At 39.4% G+C, this 25,323-nt stretch overlaps 1 protein-coding gene across 2 annotated transcripts in view; it reads right to left on the bottom strand.

Annotated features, from left to right (window-relative positions):
• Jak1 (Janus kinase 1) overlaps positions 1-25,323 on the bottom strand; it is a 132,488-nt gene that overhangs the window by 33,253 nt on the left and 73,912 nt on the right. For both annotated transcript variants that reach the window (XM_047540320.1, XM_047540331.1), the window contains 6 exons: positions 19,813-19,896; positions 16,996-17,194; positions 13,415-13,538; positions 7,815-7,968; positions 3,722-3,885; positions 1,724-2,063 (listed from right to left, as the gene is read on the bottom strand). In XM_047540320.1, coding sequence (XP_047396276.1) covers positions 1,724-2,063; positions 3,722-3,885; positions 7,815-7,968; positions 13,415-13,538; positions 16,996-17,194; positions 19,813-19,818 — 987 coding nt within the window. In that variant the 5' untranslated portion in view covers positions 19,819-19,896. The remainder of the gene's footprint in view (positions 1-1,723; positions 2,064-3,721; positions 3,886-7,814; positions 7,969-13,414; positions 13,539-16,995; positions 17,195-19,812; positions 19,897-25,323) is intronic.

Below are 25,323 nucleotides of genomic sequence, written 5' to 3'. Positions count from 1 at the left end.
GAGACTAGAGTTCTAGTTAAGTTCCCATTCCTGTCAGTTACTTAACTAGTTAGATCATCTCTTTGAGTCACCATTTCCCCAATCATAAAAAAAGAGATAGTACACTTAAAGAGTTTCTTCAAGATTAGGTAATAAACAAATTGGCTTATTAATAAAGTCCCTGCTACCTAGAAAGTTCCTGTTAAGTGTTAGGCATTATTTAAGCATGAGAATAAAAAAGGGGAAAATAAATTCTCACATTTAATTTATTATTTACAATATACTTATAGAAGCTACGTGCTATGGTTTGGATGTAAGGTGTCCCCCAAAAGCTCACGTGTGAGACAATGCAAGGAGATTTAGAGAAATGATTGGGTTATAGCCTTAACCTAATCAGCGAATTAACCCCCTGATGGAATTGAGTGGTAGGGTGTGGCTGGAGGAGGTGAGTCCCTGGGGGTGTGACTTCAAGGTATATATTTGTATCTGGCAAGTGGAGTCTCTCTCTACTTTGTAATCATCATGTGAGCTGCTTCCCTCCCGCCATGATGTTCTCCCTTAACTTGAGCCCTGAGGAATGGAGCCAGCCTTCTACGGACTAAGACCTCTGAAACTGAGCCCTCAAATAACTTTTCCTCCTCTACGATTGTTCTGATGGGTCCTTTAGTTACAGCAGTAAAAAAAGCTGACTACAACACTACAGTAATTTATTCAACATTTATTATATGCCAGGTTCATGCTAAATGTCATTTAGTTCTCTTACTAACTCTATGAGTCAGATACAGTAAGCACTCTTGGCCCTCCACATCCATGGGTTTCATATCCATGCAATCTGCATCCACAAAATCAGCCAATCAGAAACCAAAAATGTAAGGCAATGGTTCTGTCCATGCTGAGCATATACTTTTTTCTAATCCCCAAAATAGCACAAGTATTTACATAGCATTTATATAATATTAAACATTATAAATAATCTAGAGATGCTTAAAGTACATAGGAGGATTGTGTACTTTATATGTGAATACCATGTCATTTTATATAAGAGACTTGAGCATCCACATAACTGGGTATCTCCAAAGGATGCCACAAGCAATCCATTTGACAGATAAATAATATGCACCTGATATGGGTGAAATTATCCTCTCAAGGCCATAACGCCATAAGTCATGGAGTTAGAATTTGAAGCAGGTCACCTGAGGTTTAAAACTTATGCTCTTAGACCCACTCTGTTCTATTGCCTCATCCAACAAACACCTCAATAAAGCCACTTCATAATGCAAAATCAATTATCCTATATTTTGGAGCCAGAGGCCTACATTCAAGTCTTACCTTAATTGCTTAGGCAAATTAACTTCTCTGTGCCTCTCTGGGTTCATCTGTAAATGGGGATAATGGCACTACTCCCCTCAAAGCTTGTTTTTATTTTAGAAACAAATGAGCTAATATATATATATATATATATATATATATATATATATAAAATGCTTAGAAAAGTGTTGGCACATGGTAAGCACTCAGTAAATGTCTGCTGTTATTATGTTAGTGTGTTTTACGTATATTATTATCTATATTTCCCAACAAAACTCAATTTTTATTTAGATCTGTGCTACATGGATGATGACTAATATATGGTATCTAACTTAAAAAACTCAGCTTAGAAGGGTGACAGACATGTAAACAGATAATTCCAGTAGGCTAAACAGCACACATTATGTGACACAAGATGTTCCCTTTGATCACTTACATTTGGTTTCTGCCGCCACTGGATTCCAAGATTTCCAGTTACCATCACTTCATAGAGAACATTTCCACTGTCATTCGAATGAAGCCAATTCATTTCATTTTCTGATGAAATCAATAACATAGAAGTCTCAAATATTTCAGCCCCATAATGTTTTGTCAAAGTTTCCAAGGTAGCCAGGTATTTCACCTTCAGGTCATGAGTGGACACACTGCTGTCACAAATTGTCTTGTTGTTAAATTCCTTTAGGAAATCCTTGAAAACATTGTTTATCCGCATCCTGGTAAGAAGGTTCCTCTGTCTGATGGATTTATTCAATGTTTCTGGAATATATCGCTTGTAACTAAAAGAAAGTATAAAAATGTCTCCTTTTCATTTATAGAAAATAGAAATAAACCTAAGTCTATGAATCTTCCTTGCATGTGTTGCCAAATGAAAAAAAAAGATCTACTCCCAGAGGACCTTAGATGGATGATAAACCTAAGTAGATGGAGCTGAATAAAGACTGAGAGAAAGGTTCAAGTTCCACAGATTTCACAAAGATGGGAACACTTACAGGTATCATGAAATATTCTGAATCATAAAGGCAGGTAGCAAAACTGACATATCTATATTTCTGTTTCAATGCTGTAGTGTACATTAGTACTCACATATACTATACACTGTTAAGATTGAGCATCAATTAGAAAATGGTCTAAAAGGCATCAAGAGGGAGTAAACTCCAGGTGATATTATAGATGCTTTGGTATGTGCTATTTGTCTGTTTGATAATTTTTCTATAAACAGCACAGAATTTTTTTTTTTGGAAAAATATACACAAAGTCTAATTAAATACAAAGACTTAGTGTCTGTCATGTGAATAAGTCCCCATATATTCTTAAATAGATCAACTAGTAAGCTGGAAGATTAGTTTCATCCATCTAGGTACTGATGGAAGAAGATGTATGATAATCAGGGTCTTGACAAACCAATACACTGGGAGACAGGAATCAGTTTTAAGAAAAGCCCAAATACCCTGAGAGAAAGAACAAGTTCACTAGGGGACAAAAATGGGGAGACTGGTCTGTTTTCCCCAGGTCTAAGAGCACCAGACCCAGAGTAATCTCTGCAACCCGAATGGTTTCACAACATAGAACCTTAGGAATTTGGGGATTTATACTCAACAAATAGTGTTAATTTTTCTTTTAAATTAATGTAATAGAATTAACAGAAAACTATGATTTTTCACTTCAATCTTGTGAAAAAAATAAACAGAAAACACCCAGAGTGAAGGTCACAGAAAAAAGCAAACACAATTCAGCACGTGTCTAATCACTTCCTGCATTGAGGAGCAACTAGGACTCTGATCAAGAGCAATGAGAACCAAGAAGTAACCTTATGAGAAGATGTGCACCACCCATCACAATTGTGCAGCCAATTCTCCTCCTAAAAACGAGATTGTCTTCATTTGTGACAATCCTAATAGCCCACTGGTGAAAAAAAGAAACGGATTTCTCAGATGGGTGAAAATTACACAGATTGAGTACTGATCTCAAACAATATTTTAGCTAAGTATAATTTTCTTAAGATACTAGTTGACTGTCCCTCACATCAAAATTAACAGCTTCCTACTGAACTACTAGAACCCCCTGGGAGCTGAGCTAGGGGTAACAGCAGCTGCTTGTAGAGTCATACTGAGAAGCATTTAAGATGGGTTCAGAACCAAAGGGAAAGCTACAGTGATAGATGGCAATGTCCGTGGGTCAGGAGGGGAGGTGGGTCACTAATTTGATTGGTACTACAACCCCAAAATTTCACTCAAGTACAAATTTCTGAGATTATCAGTCATCAATGAAAATCTGAACACAATTATGAGTGTGTTACATTATACAAATTTCCTAGGTAAGATCTGCAGGCAGCAGGTGCCAGGTAATTAGTGGAAGCAGTTAAATGAGATGTGTGAAAGCATGTGTAAGTAACACCAGCCCCACAGTCCACTGTTCAGCCAGCAGGAAGGTTTACCTGATGTCCTTGGGAAGTTCTGGCAACTGCATCTTCTTTATCATGGCATAGTGTGAGATGGCCAGGACAGCCATCCCCAGGCACTCATTCTCAATATCATGCCCATCCTGCTCAGTCTTGGGGTCCCGAATGGGAGCCAGGCATTTGACCAAATCATACTGTCCCTTTGGAGCAGAGATGAGAAAAAAAATAAATAAATAAATAAGCTCCCACTTAATTTCAAGAGCCCACTCCTGTGTTTGATTTTCAAAGGAAAGACTCCATGTGGGAAGGTGCTACCCAGAAAAGCAGTTCAGTAATGAGATCAATAAGATTTATAGCTTCTGCAGCATCAAAATTCTTTTTCAACAAAACTGGGCATGAAAAAGCTCAGGAGATGTTCTCCCTAGGTTAATATAACAAGTAGTTACTAAGCACTATGTTAGGTACTGGTGACGAGTACAAACACAAAGCCCCTTTGTGAGACTTATCACGTAAATGATGCTGACAAGCATTTTGCACTAGGTATGAACTGTGCCAGAAGGCGGCAGGTGACACTGGACTGAGGTTTGATCATTCACTAATTCCACAAACAGGTACTAGACAGCCAAGTCTAGGAACTGTGAATATAGTCGACAAGGGTAGCACCTCCCATTCTAATGCAGATTTAGAGAAAGGAGAAGGAATTCACATTCGACCACTTCTAAGGGTGTTCCACATCTGCTATTCATGTTTGCAGTAGTGAAATGTATCACCAGAGTAATCCCCTCACTAATGGGGGTGCGTGCCCCTCCAAGAACCAATCGAGGTTTTAAAAACAAAAATGAAACCAAGATTGAAAAGCAGGGTCCACCACCTGCCCCATACAGAGTAATGATAATATTAATATCAGCTCAAGTTTATTAACCCCTAAGCTCATTGCTAGATCCTGTGCTTAATTCTTCATCCATTATTTCACTTGATCCTCACAACAGCCCTGTGAGGTGGTGTTAACATCATTACCACCACTCATCACTCAATTTGACAATCAGTGAGAACTAGTTATGGGTCAGATGGTATTCCAGGTACTAGGGATGTAGAAATAAACTAAACCATGTTTCTGACCTCATGAGAGTCCATTCGAAGGAGAAAAAAAAATTTCTGACATCAGATAAAAACCAAAATCAAGTGGAAGGGCCAAGCACCATGGGGACGGGGGGCTTAGAGAGCAGTGGGCAAACCTAGACCTGACTCCGGGGCACATCTCCTCAACACTGTGCCACCCTAATCTTCATAATCTGAGGACTGTGAATCCTTCAGCCTCTCCCTAGCTTGGTGCAGGGGTGACATGGAATCTAGAAGCCGGGTTCCTAGATCTGATGTTCACTTTCCCCAAAGAGATGTCAGTTTGATGGTTTTTCACGGAGGGTTCTCATGGAACAGTTCCCATTCTGTCCATGATAGGACTTCTTATTTCTCTCAGGTAAGGAAAGGTCACTGACTCGTTCTACACCAATGACAATGACCTATACCAGCAATGTGTGAAGAACAGAACAAAATCTGAAGCTATTTTTTTGGCTACAATTTTCTTTGAATATTTGTTATACAGCTACCTCAAGTAATTTGTGCCTAAAAGCCTCCCAAAGTTCCGATTCTTTTTTTAATATATTTTTAATTTTTTTATGTTTCAATTAGTTATACATGACAGTAGAATGCACTTTGATACATCATATATAATGGAGTATAATTTCTCATTCTTCTGGTTATACATGATGTAGAATCCCACTGGTCATATAGTTATATATGTACATTGTAATAATATCTGATGCATTCCCAAAGGTCAAATTCTAATGCAATATTTCATCTTTCAAATATGAAAGATGTTCTTTTATATGTCTTTTATATGTCTTTTATGTGTTCTGTTCTTTTATATGTCTGTTCCAAAGAAAGATAAAAGAATAAATCTCAGATATGCAAACTTCAAGCTGAGAAATTGAACCCAAAAAGATTGATCTGATTATTTTTTCCAAACAGTATCTCCTGAGGGCTATGCATTATCTCATTTTTCTATTATCTCTAAGGTCATTTCTAAGATATATATGGAATAAAGTACAATCAGTAACTAAAGCTACAATGGGAGCTCTTGACATAAAAACTCATATGTAAAAGTAGATCCTAAGAATATAAGACATTTACAGAAACTCATATAAGGAGGTTGATGACAACCTATCACAATGATAGCATCACAGAAAAACTTGAGAAAAACCCAAAACGTCCAGGAACATGCAACTAGTTAAATAAACTATGGCTTTTCCTGGAGACTGGAGTCCCATTACTCAATGTTCTATCTAAAATCTACACTTGAATGTTCATCAGCCCCTCCAAAAGAGAATCCCTCCTTTCTCCAGGCTCTTCCTCCCAGTCTTCCACATGTAGGGGACAACTCCATCATCTATCCAACATTGCCCAAAACACCTAAGAAATCATCTCTGAGTCTCAGGTTCTCTCATCTTCCAAACCTATTCCCTCAGCAAAGCATACTAATTCTACCTCCAAAATATACTCATTTTCCCCCAACTCCACTGCCATTACATTAAGCCAAATCAGCATTTCTCCTGCCTGGACCACCGTTACAGACTCTCAGCTACTATGTGAAGAATGTACCCTTGAACCCAGCACATCTACTTCCCACATATAACAGAACCATCACTGACTTACAACATTAATAAGATCAAACCTTCCAACTGGCTTCCTACTGCACTCAGGGTAAAAACATAACCCCTCACCAGTTTGTGCAAGGCTCTGTAAGACCTGCCTGTCTGCCTACCATCCCCTCCTATCGCCCTACTCATGTTCTCCAAACTGACTCTCCTCTTAGCTCCCACCTGCCTCAGGACCTTCCCAAATGAGTTTCTCTCCTCAGATGTTATCAATCAGGGCAAAGGGGAAAGTGGGCAATGTCTGAGGACATTTTGGGTTGTTACAACGGTAAGGAGGGTGACGTACTGGTAAATATTCTGCTGGCATCTAGTGGGCACAGGCCAGGGGTGCTGGTGAATATCCTACAATACACAGGGAATTCCTTTACAACAAAGACTTATCTAGCCCAAAATGTCAGCAGTGAAACATTTGACTACTGACAGAGTTCGCTACTGAGAAACTCCACAGGAAAGAAATACTTCCTCTGCTCTTCGCCTCCTTTATATTCTCCAAGATTCATTATAAACGTTATCTCCCTAAAGAGACTTTCTCTGTACACACTATTTAAATTAGTTCTCCCCATTCAAATCCCCCTCCATGTCTCTATCACAACATTTCTTACAACTTATTATTACACATTATGTATCATTTTGTGTGCTTATTGTTTTCTGTTGTCTAACTTGGGTAATAACTGATGCATGCAGAGACCATGTCTGTTTCATTCACTCCAGAACCTCAGCAAGTACAGCATCTGAGGCAAATAGGACACAGACACTCAGTAAATATCTGTTGAATAAATGAATTATTATGAAGTCATTAAAACAACAAAGATCAGTATTTTAATGGGCTTTTGCAGGATGAATGATAGGATGAATAAAAATAGGATGAATAAAGGGTTTATAAAATGACATGAATATTTTCAAAAACTACATAGTATGTAATATAAATTGCATGTTAGAATTAGCAAACATATAATCAAAAAATGCTAATAATCTCAGGGTAATGTAATTTTAAGTGATTCTAACCTCTCTTTGGCTTTTTCCTAGTGTCTAATGTTTCCACTCTACTATCACTGTGACAGGGTAACTTCTCTTTGCTGAGAAGTACCTTATTAGCTTCACTGAACTATACCTTCCCTCAATGACACCTCCCTGTGGCTTCTGCAAGTAGGGTGCTACAGATGACAAGCAAAATGGGGTGGGGAGCAGAGAAGTGAGACCTGAAAAACCCACAAGTAGGATAGCCAGTTCCTTGAAATGCTAAACAACATGCTGCCTTCTGTCTCACCTGGGACAAGCCCAGGTAGGGTAGCACTTCTGCAGAACAGGCCATAAAGCATTGCAACACCACAAAGCTGAGCTGCACAGGGAATCTGAGCCCAACAATATCTCACCATCCCTATAAACTCTTGGTTCCCTGGGTCCAAACTTCTCACCTGAGCAAACAGGTACTCCAGCGAGCTGGCATCAAGGAGAGGGGTTGCATCTGGAACCTTTTTCTTCTCATAGCCATTTTTCTGCTTCTTTGGTGAATGTCGCCATACAGACTGCTCATTGTCATTGGTCCCATGCCAGTTTGTGAAATAGAACCTGAAAGGCAGTGAAATGAATGTCAATTGTGGCAAAAGGAATCCTAGAATGCTAGCAGAGGTCTCCTGGTCCCACAAGAGTGGACAGCGCAGGAGGTAAACTGCCCTGAGAGGTGAGTAAAGAGGCCAGGTTTGCACCCTGCAGCACCTCCTCTTCCGTGATGCTGTTCTTATTCTTGTAGGTGCTCTGTGGGGAGTGTCCTGTCAGCACCTCCTCAGTGATGCAGGGAGGTAAAGTGACTTTCCTGACGATCATAAAGATGGCTCCTCTGACATCCACTGTGTCTTCCTAGACAGAAAGAGCCCTTGCTGACTGGAACCAGCTGCTGACCCAATAGTCCCTGTACCTCTGCCGTCAGCAGCACTGCTGGGCCACTTCCCCTGGCCCCTCAGCCTTTTTATTCACATCCTAACACTCCCGACACCTAGGGTTACCATATGGTCAAGATGTGCAGTTAACACAGCAGTGTTTCCTAGTTCCTTGGCTTCCATTATTGAATTGATGGTGCATCTAATGATAAATGATTTCAAAAGAGAACTATATGAACACTAGTATAAGCATCAGCTGTGCTGTCATGAGGAAATGTAACAGCACTTTTCAGATAGTGTGCTGTGATCCTCACAGCAACTCCACAAGATGGGTCTGTTTCCACCTCACAGAAGAGGAAAACATTCCAAGAGGCTAGGTGACCTACGACTTACAAGCCTATCTCTCATCTACTGATTTTTCTTGCCACCTATGTAAGAAACACAGTGAGTTCCATAGTATGTGGGGGTGGATGAACCACATGGTCCAAGGTCTTCAGGCTACAGACTCAGCTGCTGCATGGGCCTCTCTCCCTTGACCTGCCCATGTGCTGAGAAAAAAAATCACGTCACCAAGAAGCAATGAATAAAAGTTCTACCTGCCCCCCCAAAAAGAGCTGCTATTAAACTTAGATACATGTCACTGAGCTGTGTAAAGCCTAGGAAAGACCAGGCCCAGAGGGTTCTCAGGTACAGACCCTGCCCTCTGTGAGCTCACTGACCAGCAACAACATAATGCAACATATAATGGAGCACATGTCATAAGCAGGACTACACTGCAGCTTTCATGGACCCACATACTTTCCCCTTCCCCCATTAAAAACAAATAAAAAATTAAAAGTCATATTTTACAACTGAACTGGCATTAAGATGAATATAATTCAAACCAGATTATAATCATTTTTTTCTGAGTTTAAAAACAAATTAAAACATTTCATGGGCCTCTAATTATATTGTGGGTCCTTGGCACCATGCTTAATGAATAACTTGTCCTGAGGATCAGAATAAATAAATGGCAGGGTATGGAACCCAGACCATATGCAGCAGGCAGAAGGAGATGCAACCGCCAAACTGACATGAGGCAGGATGCCTCTGGAAAGAAGCCCAGGGAAAACAAAGTGAGATGGAAGAGGCCAAGAGACAGCAGGACTCTGGCAACAGTCTGGGTGAGGCAGTGGGCTCTGAGGCAATAGAGGCTGCAGCTGTCTCACCACCAAATCCCCAGTGCCTGGCACCTAACAAGAGCTTAATACATGCTTGACAGACAACAACAAAGAACAAACTCAGGGAGTAGCAATTAACAATGAGAGGAAAGGATGAAGAAATTAAAGCTAAAAATCAATATTTTGTAACTTTCTATGGTTCTATACAGCCCATCTTCCCTATAACTTATGAAGGGGATTAGAAGTGTATAGACTCTCTCTCTCTCTCTCTCTCTCTCTCTCTCACACACACACACACACACACACACACAGAGAGAGAGAGAGAGAGAGAGAGAGAGAAATAAATAACTGAAGAGCCCACATGCTGCATAAACCACACCAGGCCTCTGAAGCAGGTGCATGGTCCCCTTACTATTCACGTATATGGCGGGGGATCAGACTCTGGTAACAATGAGAGTTGGAGGCCATCAGCTGATGCAGAAGTTGGCATTCATGTTGTCCCCAGGCCTTTAACTGTTCTTCATGGGTAGAAAAGAGCATGCATGCAGACAGTATTCAGCTGGCTCCTCTCCCCAACAAGAAGAAAGGAGAGAGTGACCTGAGCCAGCTACAAAGTTCAAAGGAGGGCTCTAAGAGAATAGCATTAGGCCAGGTAAATTCTATTGAGGAGTAGAAGGAGGCAGTGATCAGAGCATGAGGGTTATATAGAACACAAATGTTTTCTGCAGTAGGGAAAGAAAAGACTCAGAGGTGGAGGAGGTTGTTAGAGAAGCACCGAAGGCAGGTGTTCCCTGAACCAATCTAATGCATGGCTCTCCTCTTCCACATCCTGTCTGTCTCCATAAGACAGCATCATCGGCCCTGGTAGAGCCCGGAACACAACACCCTCACTCTGCACTAAACACAATCCTCAACAGGGTCACTGAAGATTGACAAAGATATCACAAGCACATACTTCGAGGTTTCTGTCTGAGAACCCTGTGGGACCGTGGGACCATCTCTGGCTTGGAAGCCTTTTGGTCAGATATTCAGATGAGATAAGGCTGGGGAGATCAAACAATGTGCAGCTTCTCCAAAATGTAAAGACTAACGGTAAACACCAAGCCCAGGAAGTCTAAAACAAGGCTGAGTCTCTATGAACTGCCTACACTCAAAGGTTGACAAACTTCCATTTCAGGAGATGTCAAACCAAACAACAGAATAACAACTTTAAATTAGCGGCCACAAACACCAACGCCTTCCTAATTGCTAGAAAATTCTACATTCCTTTTTAAAATTAATAATCAATATGGCCAAAAGAGTTAAAAATATCAGTAAGGTGGAATATGGGTATTTTTCTTAAAAGATCTATTGCACAATATGGTAAATATAATTAATATAGAAGAGTAGTGCACATTTCAAAATTGCTAACATTACATTTTAAATGTTCCCATCACAAAAATAAGTATCTGAGGTGATGAACATATTTAGTTTGGTTTAATTATTTTACATTATCATAAGTTATAACATTGTTTTGTACCCCACAAATACACATAATTATAAATTGTCAATGTGTCAATTCACCATGAAATAAAAAATAAATTACCAAGGTGTTTATCAAACTTCGTACAAATTCCTGATATTATGACACGCCAATGGAAAAAATGAGTGACAAATAAATGTAGTGTGACCCCTAATCACATTCCTTTTCAAAAGAATATGGAAGGGAAAGTTGGGAGAGAATAAACAGATCTATTGGTTTTGAGAAATTATTTCAGATGATTGCAGATTCTAAGTTTACATACGGTCACTATAAACAATAAATTCTCTTTAGGTTTCTATAGAATTTTACCAACAGTGTAAAAGCAAGAATTTTCTTCTTAAAAAGGAATAAAGAATATGATTGTCTTGTATTAACACATATTATAAAACAGTAGCTATCAAAATCATTATCTAAAAACAGAAAATCACAATTAAAGTACAAGAATATTTCCTAAAATAGAGCTGAGATTCCACTCAGCTCTATTAAATAAATAATCATTTATTTTCACATTGCACCTTCTTTAGTGGTGAGCTTGTGAGGTTTCAAAATTTTTGTAGTTTGTTGCAATGCAAATGTTTTAGCTTAGGGTGGTATCTTTTTTCCCAAGTTCAAAGAGCCTGTGGTAACAAAGCAATATCCTGTTGAAGCACAATGTCAGGTACAAAGTCAAGGTGACAAAAATGAAGCATCTGTGCACTTCCTGGCAGCAAACAGAAATGGGGAACGGGCAAAGACAAGTTTTAACAGCAAGCATCTGTATGAACAACAAAGACTAATGCCTTAAAGTGGACTGTACTTCTAACAAGACAATAGTCTAGATGTGTATCTCTGAATAACTCCCTTCTCCTTTCTGGCATCAGTTTTCCCACAGAAAAAATAGAAGAACTGAATTAAGTAACTGGTTCCAGTCAAGTCTCAAATGCTACCATGCTGGATTTTAAGCTCAGTTTAGAAACCAGAGGGAAAGAAGTTGAACTCAATGACATGCCCCCTGCTCAGACTTCCAGCTATTAGTACCCATCTCAACACTGGTCACACAGCCAATCCCAGGCCATGGAAGCCAGACTACACTTTGCCAAACAAATCCAAATATAGTTAGAAAGCTCAGCTGGAAGGAGTAAATACTACTCTAAATCTGGAACAAGTCTCACATGGTACACACCTCTCCTCTCAAGGTAAAGCTTTAGGTAAGTACAGGAAGAAGAGGGAAAGTCAGGCCAAGAATGATTATGAAAGTTAGATCTGGTTCAGCTTCCAGAAAAACACCCGTCATTCTGGAATAGTGCCAGCTCTATCAAAATCCTGAAAAAACTAACAGCTAAGATACTGTGGAGAGTCTCCAGGGTGCTGGAAGGTTTTTCTAGCATGTTCCTCAATCCCATTAGCTTGTAAGTTAATCTACTGATTTAATCACAACTAAATAAAGATCCTTTTCAAAAAGGATTCACTGCTAAACACACATTAATTTGTGCTTAACTAGTATTCACCTAAGATACTTTCAATTCTCGTGGCTGATAAAACATGCTTACAAAGTCAAGAGACTACAGCTATGGAAGTAACAACTGTCTATGTGACCCCGGGAGACTCTGTGGAGTCTACAGCAAAGTCTATAGTAAGGGGGGAAAAAGCAAGTGCTCATCAGAAGAGAAATTATAGTCCCACAGACAAACATCTATGTTTGATCAAAACATCTATTCCCTGAAAGAAAGATCAACCCAGAATTTCTAGGTTCCCATTTCAGGCAGTATATTTCAGGCTTCCTAGCCACACTTTTGTAAGAAATATATTTTATATCATGACCTATATCTCAAAAGTTTCAAAAGTTTTTTTTAAATGTTCTTAGGGTATGTATATACATGGAAATGATCTATTCTCTCCTGTTTCTCTTTTTTTTTTTTTTTTGGGGGGGGGGGGAGGTACTGGGGATTGAATCCAGGGAGTGCTGCGCCATATCCCCAGTTCTTTTGGTATTTTGTTTACAGACAGGGTCTCACTGAGTTGCCTAGGACTTTGCTAAGGTGTGGGGGCTGGCTATGAACTTTCAATCCTCCTGCCTCAGCCTCCTGAGCCGCTGTGATAACAGGCATGCACCATGGCACCCAGCTCTTCCTTTCTTTTCTTCTTTTTTTTTTTTTTTCCAAGGTTCTGGTCATAGCCCACTGCAATAAACTCATAATCAAGATTCACTACCTGAAAAAACTGCTGGAGGACACAGATGCTAGCTAACATTTCATAAACATTTCTTTTCTAAAATGTGGCAGAAAAAAGGTGATCAAATTCATCTCAAATTGTATTCCAAATACTGATGAAGTCCTTACTCATATCATGTAAACATCAAAGTTACAAAATACAAAAATGACTGTAATACTTCTTGGTAAATGACTCAGGGCCCAAGCTAACCACCATCCCTGGCTGCATAAGGAAAATAGGCAGGCACCAGCCCAGTACTCAGGTACCTCATGCGGTAGTGAAGTCGGAGTGACATCTTGTCATCAACGGTGATGGTGCGGTTCGGAGCATACCAGAGCTTGGTGTTCTCATCATATAAGGCAAAGAGGTTGTGGCATAGAGGAGAGATACCTGGGTAAAGAACACATCAGAGAATACATCAGAAGATTACAGGGAGATGCATTTTGCCACCTGTTTCCAAAGCATGAAATACACAATGATAAATGAGTCTTTCATCACAAAGAATCCAGGTCACTTATATCCTCTTAGGGCATATACAACTTTCAACCAGTTCAGTCAGGCAGTTTGAATTACAATTATCAAGAACCACGACTTCCCAGGAATGTGCATGGAGCTCCTGGCAAGTCAAATAAAAGTCATTTAAAAATACAAGTTGATGATGTTTCTCACTATAGGTGTCTATGACAGAGCCTTACCAAATCTCACTCAAAAGATAAAAAGGCCATTTGAGAGGCTCACAGATCCCACCCAATATGCTAATCAGACAGAAACACTCTTGAAATTTGAGAAATCCTCAGTCTGTTTCCTTCAAAACACATTTAAACAATTCTAACACACTGTGATTATACATTAAACATGCAAAGAAGTTCCTGGCAGTAGTGCAGAAAATGCATATGAGAATAAATAACAACCAAAGTGGTTTTCATCAGTGATTAAAATTTATTACCATTAATAATAAATATATTTCTTAAGTACTCATAAATATTTTTATTAGTATCCAACTAACAAAAAGATATATGCATAACAAAGTTGGCCCAGTAATGCTTCACCTCCTCACCCCACCAACTACCTCCTTAATGACAAGCATGATGAAAAAGGTTAAGGGAGATTATGAAGTCACTCACTTCTTAGCCCATGATTAAAATGACAGACCAGTAACTTAAACAGGTGTGTGTGGGGGAGATGAGTGCCAATAAAGAATTATTACTGATATTTTCAGGTCCAACCAAGCCTCAAACTAAGATATAATGAACTTCAATGATCAAAAAATGAGGGAGGAAATGAGGTAATTGGCACTTGTTTTCTAAATCAGACACCTGAAGTGAAAATGACCTTGCCAGGGTCCCTTTCTGGCCCTGCCCAGCCCAGTAGGGTCACTCCAATGCAAACACTGGCTTAAGAAGTCACAGGTGACTTGGTATCTCAAAGTTCTCTCCTGACACCTCAACTCTGGTCTCAAGAAAGGTGAAAGTTATCCCTGCCCAAGCCAAAATTCTCCTTTCAAAGAGAAAAGATGGAGCTAAATTTCAAAGAGCATTTCCCCTTGGGAACAAAGGCCAATGGCTTTTGGATCCAGCATTATTAGAACTATGTTCCAGGTGTGCTGCAGGTTTTCATGAATAAACTGGTTCTTGTGGGCTGGCCTGAAAATTACATTTCTTTATACATATCCTTATTTGAAAGTACACATGCACACTTGAAGCATGATTTACATGTAATCATGGAACTCTGTTTTTCTACCACAGGTCTGATTCTAATAACCTTATCTACCCATAACTATCCATAACAGGAAAATCAAAGACAATCTGTCATATAAAAGTACTAAACAGTAATAATAACACTTACATTTACTTGGGGCTACATGTTAGGCATCAAGTTAACATTACTTTTATCTTTTGTTCCTTCTGATACTTAATGAGGTTAGTATTTTTTTTTTTTTTTGCGATTTTACAGTTGAAGAAACTGTGGTCTTCTAAGATTTAGTATGGTTCAAGGTTACTCAGTTACTACCATGCAGAATTGAGATTCAAACCAAGACAGAACCACTGAGGAGATAATCAATGAAAGCTAATAAGAACCAAACTTTACCACTAGTGGGTGAAAAACAGGGAAGAAACGGTATAGCTCCCAAATATCACTTCTGTAATGACAATGAGACCTACAAAAATCTGTAGTAATATACTGTGGCAAAATTCCTCTGAGCCAATTACAGAAAAGACACCACTCATTATCTATAGACAAGACTTAGGAACTGACACCAAAGTGGCTGACCCCTAAGTCTACAGTTACAGATCTGACACCTTGGCTATGCTGGACTTCAGACCCCACCCACTCTCTTGTATCATCTTCCCCAGAAAGTGCTTGGCCCCTTATTAACTGCAACCCAACAATTCTGCAAAAGTAATCCCTGCTAAAAAAAAAAAAAAAAAAAAAATTGAATGAGGTTTATGCTGAGTGATTATTATAATGTGCTTGGTTAATGAATAAGCCCTATAAGCAAACCTCAAGGGAAAGGAAGGGAAACAAGTCAACAGACAAAGAGCCTTTAGAAATGCTCTAGAAGCACTGATACACATCTAATAGTTCTGCTAACTACAAACACACTTAGAGCTGCTGTTCAAAGCTATTTACTTGTATATACTACTGCCTAGTCAAAATAAACATGTTACTGCATTTTCCCACTATGCTTTATCCCATGTCCTATTTAGCTAGTGAGAGTTTACCACATTCTTTCCTATAGCAGAAACCTCTTCCCTTCTACTGGTACTGTGGTATATAAAGTCCTTTAGGCACAAAGGCATGTATCAGGAAGAAAATGGCATTTTTCAGCAAGCTATATTACTAACACAGTAGGCAATTCTTAAATAACTATACTACACTCACAAAGTTCCTCTGAGTACTAAAGACAGTATAAGTAAAACATGGATCAGGTTGTCTGGGACCATAGAAAACTACTTCATCATTACTATATGAGTCAATTAGATCTTTTATAAACAGCTTTATTGAAATACAATTTACATACTATAAAGTATATCTGTTTTAGATATATAACTCAATGAACTTAAGTGTATTTACTAAGTTGTACAACCATCGCTACAACCTAAATGGATTATAGCTCTAAGTTTCTGATTTCTAAGTTTCTAAGTTTCTGATTTTGCTTGTCAGATAAAATCTACCAATGTCCCCACCTAAATTGGATGAAAGTTTTGTCAGGCACTTTGGCTTCCCACCTTCAAAGGGTGATAGGTTAACTTTAAGTAAGACAAGGCTCACTTTAAACACACACACACATACAAAACAAACTGTGCTTTTAATAATCTCACTGTCCTTTTCACAGCTTGGCAACCTGACCAAGCCACAAAGCAACACTCAGCTTCTCACCTCATCTGAGCACCACACAGGAGAGGGCAAGTTATGGTGCCAAACTCTGCAGAAAGAATTTCCAAAAATCACTAACATATTGAGAGATGCTACTTTTGAGATTGTACTTGGGGCGATGCGCTTCACATACCACCTTACCTGGTGCTGATGTTATTCTGATCAGAGATATAGGGGCAATGAGAACTGAGCTGCCACAGAAGTCAAGCACCATTCCTTGCCTACAGCTCATCAGTGATAGAAGAGGAATAAGCCATCTTGCAGTAAAAAGTAAAATTCCCTAGATTAAAATCACTGGCCAAGGATCACATGCAAGTAAGTGGCAGGAGTAGAGGCAAGGCAGAACCCTGACTCCAGAGCCCACATCTCATTCTGCTCAACAAAGCTAAAAGGGGCAGAGATCACAGATCTGCTTCTGGGACCGTGTGCAACTGCGACCTCAGAGTCCCAGGAAAATGCCAGTACTCACAGCATTCCTGCGCAGCCCTGATGCACAGCTCCTCTGCTGTGTACTCTCCACTGCCCAGCCGGAGGGGCTCCCTGTCCGGAAGATAGAAGGTCACTTCCACCCCTGGCTCAGGGGCCACCTGATTCACCTCCGCTTTCTTGGAGCTCCTCATTTTAGCACAGAAAGCCATGGCATTGCAGTCCTCTTTTATGTTTAGATACTGCAGGAGGAGGAAAACAAGGTGATGTGGTCATTCTATGTTCTAAAAGTCCACAGGGTAAAAGAGAATGTTATAAAGGTATACAAGTAGTAATATTTAGTATTGAATAAGAACCTCTCCTGCTCCTTCCCTTCCTGAAATCAGGCAGGGCAGAGCTTATAAGAGATGAAACCATGGAAATAATTACACATTAACTACAGTCAGACCATATTCTCAAAAAATCTGAATAATCTTGGCTTGAATCTACTTTCTCATTTGCACATAAATCACAGTTGAAAATTTTTGGCCTATTCTGGAACCAACGATGTTAAAAGATCAATGAGTAATTGCTAATATGGCTACTTCTGGAATCACAACTTTTGATTAGACCTATGGCGAGAATCATACTCTTAATTTTATGTCTATCTCCTACTAAACAGCAAGTTTTGTGAGGGCATGAACTATACCTTACCTATCTTCACACCCCTTCTGTGACAGTACACACAAGACGACTGCACTGCACACTCACAAGTCACATGGCAGTTAATGAATGGAGCCAGGTCCACAGTTCACCCATGGGCAGGCAGAATAGGCAACAGGACACGCTGCACCCCGTGGCAATGGGACAAGGACAGGAAGCCTCGTGTGGAAAGGTTAGGACCTACTGGTGATAAGCTTGCATGTCAATGGTTCACACGAGTCCCCTCAAAAAGGAAAGCAACTAGGACCAAGGAACCAGCCTCTGCTACTCTGCTTTGGGTGAGGCCAAAGGAGTGGAGGAGCAAGGGAAAGGCCTACACATTTTCTTCTCTTTGCCCCAACACCATTGCCTATAAACTAATTTTCCTAACCCCAGCCTACAACTTTCTTCCTCCCTTCACTAAATCTCCAAAGAAATGTCTCTAACCCATATCAGACCCTTTCACTGTCTCCCCATTCATCTACAGACGAGTTCTCAAACTCTGAAACTGAGGCACTCCTTCTCCTCACTGGCCTCATCTCCTGTCACTCTCAGCTTCTTACTTCATGCTTAAGGCCACAAGGCTGCTAGCATTCTTGTCCCCCCTCCCACCAATGCTGCTTCTCACAGTCCTGCCTTACTCATGCTGATTCCTGTACAGGAATAACTTTCTACCTGCATCTTTCATGGCAAACACAGCCTTCTTCAGAACTTAACCCAGACACCACCTCCATCAGGAAGCCTTCACTGAACTTCAGTCTTAACTTTAAGGTAGACGCCCTCTCTCCTATGCTCCCAATCTCATCACACTACACTAAACACAATGAAACAGAACCATCTTCTTTACGCATCTGTATCTTACTCACCTATGCTGTAAGCTACCTGAAGACAAGATCTCTGCCATTTATCTTTGTATTCCTTCTATGAAGCACAGAGGCTTACATACAATTGGTGCTTTAGGACTGACCTAAGGAAACTGCCCCAAACAGGAAAAGTCATATGGGGAAGACAATGGTCAGAGTTCTCTTTAACAAATTAATTTGCTTGATCTATTAGCTGCCCTATTAAACCAAGATGAGAGGTGAGATGCTTATGGAGGACAGGAACCATGTAGGCCTTAATGCTACAAAATAAGAGATTTTCAATTTTAATTACTTAACGTCCAAAATAAATCTGAAAACCAGAATCTTCTGGAAATCAAGCTTGACCTCAGAGTTCAGATCAACAAGCAAGACCATTTTAAAACCCAGCAATCAAGCTATAACTCTAACCCACATTGAAAAATTGACCTGGAAAGCAGAACAGTTAAAAATCTGCTTCACAATGTAAGGCAAACCTTTGTCCTGGAGATTTTTTATAGACATGACAGAGGAAGAATTCAAAGAGAACATTATACCCCTAACTCTAAGGAGATAATCAGACAAGTGCACATAATTACAAGTGTACAAGATGTAGCACTGTTAAAAACAGAAAAAGAAAATATATATATATGTACACACATATAACTACGACAACATTCGTTAGAAGAAGACACACTAAGAAGGCCTAACAACAGTTGTTTAAAAAGATGACATAGTCAGGCGCAGTGGTTCGTGCCTGTAATCTCAGTGGCTCGGGAGGCTGAGGCAGGAGGATCATGAGTTCAAAGCAAGCATCAGGACCTTATCAAGGTCCTAAGCAACTTGGTGAGACCAGTTTCTAAGTAAGATGTAAAAAAGGGATGGGGATGTGGCTCAGTGGGTAAGCACCCCTGGGTTGAATCCCCAGTACAAAATAGATAATTAATTAATTAATTAATTAATGATAATAATAATAAAAGGATGACATAAGCCTTAACACTGAAAGATGTACATGGCACTCTGCAAAGTCAAAAAAGCTTAACAGGTGTATTATGGCCCTTTGGGTTATGTACATGTATACTAAAATCTGGAAGAACATATAATAAATTGTTAATGGTGGTGAATATCTAGAATAGATTATAAGGGAGATTAACTTTTACTCTATAATAGTGAGATTTCTTAAAAACCCACATATTTCCCATTGAGGAAGAATAAAGCATTGATTTTTAAAAATTATAGGCAACAGTACAGTTAACCCTACAGGTTCAAGATCACAGTTTCATTATTCTGTTTAAAGGCCAGATGTTTTCCTTTAAAAATATATATATAGATCTACATACCTGCATTTATTCGGCTGTCCAAGACTCCACAGAAAAGCAGACTGAATTTTCTTCTCTATTTTCCAAAGCCCATTCGGAGTTGAGCTAAATAAATACATAAATAAATAAGTAAACAAACAAACAAACAAACAGGCAGGCAGGTAGGCTGGCTTAGAGGTAATTGAACCTGAAAATAAGAGGACACTCTTTTGAGGAAACAGCCCAAACCTAAAAAAGGTAGGAAAATACACTTGGGAGGTGGGAGTGAAAAACAAAAATTGATGAGGACATTAAGAGGACAGAGGCACATCTTAGAGCATAAAACATCAACAACGGTATTATTTTCACTGTTCAAGAAAGTCAGAGACTTCTGCTTCCTGGCAAAGTGCCCTGTCCAATGTGAGTAAAGACTGTGCCTTTTCCATCAAAAACCCATCTCTTGATGCTGTACGTAACAGTTCAGGGTGCCCAAAGATGTGCAATTTCATTTCCCATTCTCATTTCCCTTAGAATTATCCTCTCACAACCTCATCTGCACACATAAACACAGAGCTCTGAACTGTTTTAACAGTTTTCCTTGTTGCTTCTCACAAACTGAACAGGAGAATCACATTATTTTTACAAAGAAGGAGCTATGAGTCTTAGTGATTCCAAACTGATTTCCAAGTTAACACAGATTATTGTCTTAATTAACACATCAGAATCCAGTTTTAGGAAAAGCACAAGCCCAGGCATTACATGGCAGCAGAGTGGGTGGGGAAAGGGAGGTGAGAGTTGGGTTCCTGAGGTTGGGAGGGCAGTACTCCCACAGGGCCTTATAGTTGAGGTGGGAGAAACACAAATGAAAACTCAAACACAACCTAAAGTCAACAGTGAGTCACGACGTTACGCTGCACCTCTGACTAACTCTGGTAACTAATGTTGGCAAGGCTTTCTGGAGTGGGTGAGACTTTAGCAAAAGTAATGACAATAGGGCAGGCAGTAGGTTCAAATGTGGGTTTTGATGTCATGACTTTGATTTGGTTATTTTGATATGAATAACTTTAACAAGATTCATAGAACAAATTGTTATATCTTCAGTTTTTAAAAAATTAATACAATTAATTACTTTAATGTAAATAGACACCCTGTCCTATCAAAAGAGCTTTAGAAATTAGCTAAATACGAACACTTTGCTTTGGCTCAGAAGCCACACTTCAAATGCCATTTTTAGAAGACTCTTCCATTCAACAAGTATTTTTGTGCAGTTCTCCAAGTCAGAAACTGATCTAGAAGAGACGGCCATGACAAAGAAAAAGAGCAATATGATTTCTGCCCACAAGGAGCTTAGAGTCTACAGGAACAATAGAATCAGAGAAGCACAGACAGTGGTCACTTCAAACAGCTAAAAATGCCATGAAGGAAAAACTGGATGCGTGACTGGGGAAACCGTCTACGATCCCCCTCTTTACGCCTGGGCTCAGGCACCACTCACTCAGCATGTGTCCAGGGTCTCTCAGTCCCAGGTTTCACACAGCAAACACTTACCTGCTACGATCATGGAGGGACAAAACAGACCAGAAAACTCACCACTCTGACCATGAAAAACCTTGTCACAAAGACACTTGTCACAAGCCAGGAAAGGGACATAGACTCAGGCCCCTTAGGGCAGGAAGGGATGAATGAGTCTCACAGACCTGGGCTTCTCACAGAAGGGCCACCACCGAAAACTTTTTAGAATATATAAAGCTTTATAAGATTGACCATCGGACCATTTGTTACTTAAACTTGGGAGTCACAAATTTCTCTGGGACTCACATAAAAGTCAAGGGTCAGATTAAACCATAAAAATTCTTCTAGAACTAGAATGAAAAACTGTTATCGAAGAGACTTTGGTTTCCACATCATTCCTTCTCTATTACAAAACAACACTATACTGAAATCACTTTGTACCTAATCTTCAAACCAACCTCCAATATTATTGGGCAGGACAATAAAATGGCATAAATTTGTGATGCTAAACTTAAACTCTTTAAGAAAACAAAGTTAACAACAGAATTCTTACACATTATACATTTTCTATGCTGATTTAATAACAACAAAAGTCCTGCTCTCAGAGAATTGACATTCTACTGATAAAAAATAAAATAAAAACCACCCACATAGCACTTAAAATGTTACACATTATTCTAAGCACTTTAAACATCAAACTGCTGATCCACTTTAAAAGAATTGACAACTGTGCTCATTCAGGATGACAAGTGCTTCTTAGGGAAACATTTGTGTGATATCTTCTTCTAAGTAACATTTCTTTCAAAAAAGACAATACGACCTAGCTGATTACTTTTAGAGCAAGCAGAAAAGGAGCAAGATCAATTTATAAACACTTTTTAGATAATTCCAGGAAATCAATTTCATCTTCTTACTATAAGCTAAAAACAAAACTTCAATGCTAGAAACAAATCAGTAGGAATCACAAAATAATCCTTTAAAAAAAGAACATGACTCACTGGGTTCAATTTCCAACTCAAATGAATACAAAGTAACTTAGAAATTGGAAAGGATGAAGATGAACAATCAACTTTTTTATGTAAGCAGTGAATTCTTCACTTTATAAAATTTACAGATTTGAAAGAAAGCATCTTTCTTTTGGTAATAGAGGATTATCTTTGTGTCTCAATTTGTAGATGCTGCTTTATATGCAAAAAAAAAAAATCAAGAGAACTTTTGCCCATTCCTCAAATTTCTTTAGTTTATCATATTATGCAAGAGACAAGTACATCTGATACTTTCTGAATGAGGGAAAGTACAAGAAAAACAGTTCTGTGAGTGGGAACAGAGCCTAGATGCAATAGATGGGATATTACAAATACTTTTCTAAGATACAAATTCCAGATACTGAAACTCTTAATTTTCAAGAACATCTTTTTGAAATACTGATATCCGTGCAAGCAAAAGGCAATTGATTGGATAGTGAACAGAAGAGAAATAAAAACAGACCGTTTTAATGTTCACAAATAGAACCATCAGAATGTGGTTCTTTTGGCCAAAAGTTGCTGCCAGATTTATATGGTAAAAATCAACTAGGTGACAGCTAAAGTCAATGACAAGAATCAAAATAATATATTATTGACAACTGATTATTTTCACTAAGGATACCATCTCAACTATCATGAGTAGCTATTTTATGTGTCTTCAAGGAATCAAAGACTGATTTCTGAAATAAAAATACAAATAAAATATTGATGAACTAAACTCATAAAAATGGAAAAGGAAAATGTGTAATTTTGAAAATGTCCTAAAAGAGACAAAATGAAATTTTAAGACCACAGACCTTTTTAAAAGGCAACAACCTTAAGATTGGTGAGCCTCAGTTTCCCCACCCATTTACCTGAGAGAAAACATCCTGCTAAAGGGTTGGTGTAAGGACCAAAAAGATCTTTCAAAAAGTCTTCATTAGAGGCAGGTATGGTGGCATATGCCTGTGATCCCAGCGACTAGGGAGGCTGAGGCAGGAGTATCTCAAGTTCAAGGTCAGCCTCAGCAACTTAGCCAAGGCCCTAAGTAACTTAGCTAGACACTGTCTCAAACTAAAAAATAAAAAGGGCTGGGGATGTAGCTCAGTAGTTAAGTGCCCTGGGCTCAATCCCTGATATATCACTTCCCCCCCAAAAAAAGTCTTCATTATGTACTTATACACAATACCTTTTTCAAAAGAAGCTATGGATATCAAAGTGCTCAGAAAGGCAGAGTGCTAATTTGGGCTGTAACCTGCTTGGAAGAGCAAGAGAATAAACAGGGATTCTTAGCAGAAGCCTGGACACACATCAGAGTCCCATTTCCTGAGTTTCAAAAAACACTGTAGAGAGGCTGGGAGATGGGCTAGAGCCCTACTAACTTGGGTTTGAATCCTGGCTCCTGCTAGTTGTTGTAATCTTAGGCAAGTTACTTAACAGGCCCAAACCTCAAAGTTCTCAATGTAAATGGAGAGATACAGACAGTCTTTATCTCACAGAGTTGTCAAGAGTTAGATGAGCTAACGTATATAAAGTGCCCAACAGAGTCTAGCATGCAGGAAGCACAATATTATGACCATATTTCTATTAAACTGATTACAGTGCAGTTCTAGTCAAGGAGAGGGAACCCTGATATGTACTAAGCATCTTCAGCATCTTATGCTTGCAGCATAAAAAGCATGAGAGGTTTTAGGTGTACAAGTGCCAAGAGTCACACACATGACCAATTCCTAGGAACTGCTCTTTCCACAGCAGGGGAAACTGCTTTAAAATGACTCCATCTCCAATACCACTGTCTTCTCTGGCATTTTAGTACTTTTCAAAGTCTCATATCCATCTAGGAGACTAACATCATTCCAACACACCCCTCCCTCCAGATACTGAAAAAAAAGCATCATTAAAAAAAGTCACTAAAGTGCCCCAACCTTGTCTGCATTCCAGCTCACAACCAATGCACTGCTATGCACCACTGCTGTAGCAGGGGGAGAAGCTTCTGGTGATGTCTAGCACAGGCCCACCCTGTGTGGGCAGGGAAACTTCTTATGGACCAACACACACGCCACACCAGGGAAACTGTCTTTGCTTCTCTTTCAGCTCATCACAGTGGCTTCACACCCTCAGAGTCACAGGACTTGTATCTATTGTTCCCAAGACCCCCATTACTTGGTAAGACCCTGGATAAGGGTTCTGATGAAAGCATTGCAAGATACTATAAAGCTGATGGATTCCAGCCAAAAGGATGACATAATATAAATACAAAATCTCCTAGTTTTTCCTGTCAGCAAGTCAGAATTACGGCTTTTCTATATGCCACTCCTGCCACACAGAATAACTCACTTCTAACTATAGCAGCAATTCCAGGAATACCCAGAATCGTAAATGCTGCTTCATTTACAATAAACTTCTAGGGATGATCAAACAATCAATGCCAATTCAATGGTTCAGAGCTCTCTGTGCTGCTCCCAATGCGCCCGCTTTAGCCGAGAGGAGGTTTCTGATCAAAGTAAATTTAGTACTTTGCTTAATTAAAGTCAATAAGTGTCTCTCTAAAAGCTACATTGTATCAAGATACTTCACTGAGTTTTCTTTTTATTTTTTCTTCTTTGAAACTAATTACTACTAGTACATCTAAAATGTTATTAAAAAGCACAGAACATAAGCTTTAGTGAAGCTATCCACATGTCCTTCCCAGGAGTCAAAAACATGGATGCAGAAGTGGCCACTCAACAAGGGGGAAGTGGAGAGAACGGCTTTACAGAATATGCTTTTAATCATTCATTCCTAAAATACATATGAAGCACCTGTGCCACTGCAATAAAACCTTACATTTAAACAGTACTTCTATCAATTAAAAAGGGTTGTAACTTCTAAAGCCACATTCAAGTCTCACAGCCCCTTTCACAGATGGGAGGACTTGGCTTCCCATGGTCAACTGACCAGGAAGTGGCAAGGCCAAGTCTGGAAACTGCTTGCTGCCTTTCCATTTCCCACACTGCCCTGGACTAGGTGTAGGGCTTCAGGGGATTTAAACAAGTAA

This window comes from Sciurus carolinensis, chromosome 1, assembly GCF_902686445.1.
Source record: "Sciurus carolinensis chromosome 1, mSciCar1.2, whole genome shotgun sequence".
NCBI classification, from domain to species: Eukaryota; Metazoa; Chordata; class Mammalia; order Rodentia; family Sciuridae; genus Sciurus; species Sciurus carolinensis.
This window is presented reverse-complemented; position numbering and strand designations above follow the sequence as displayed.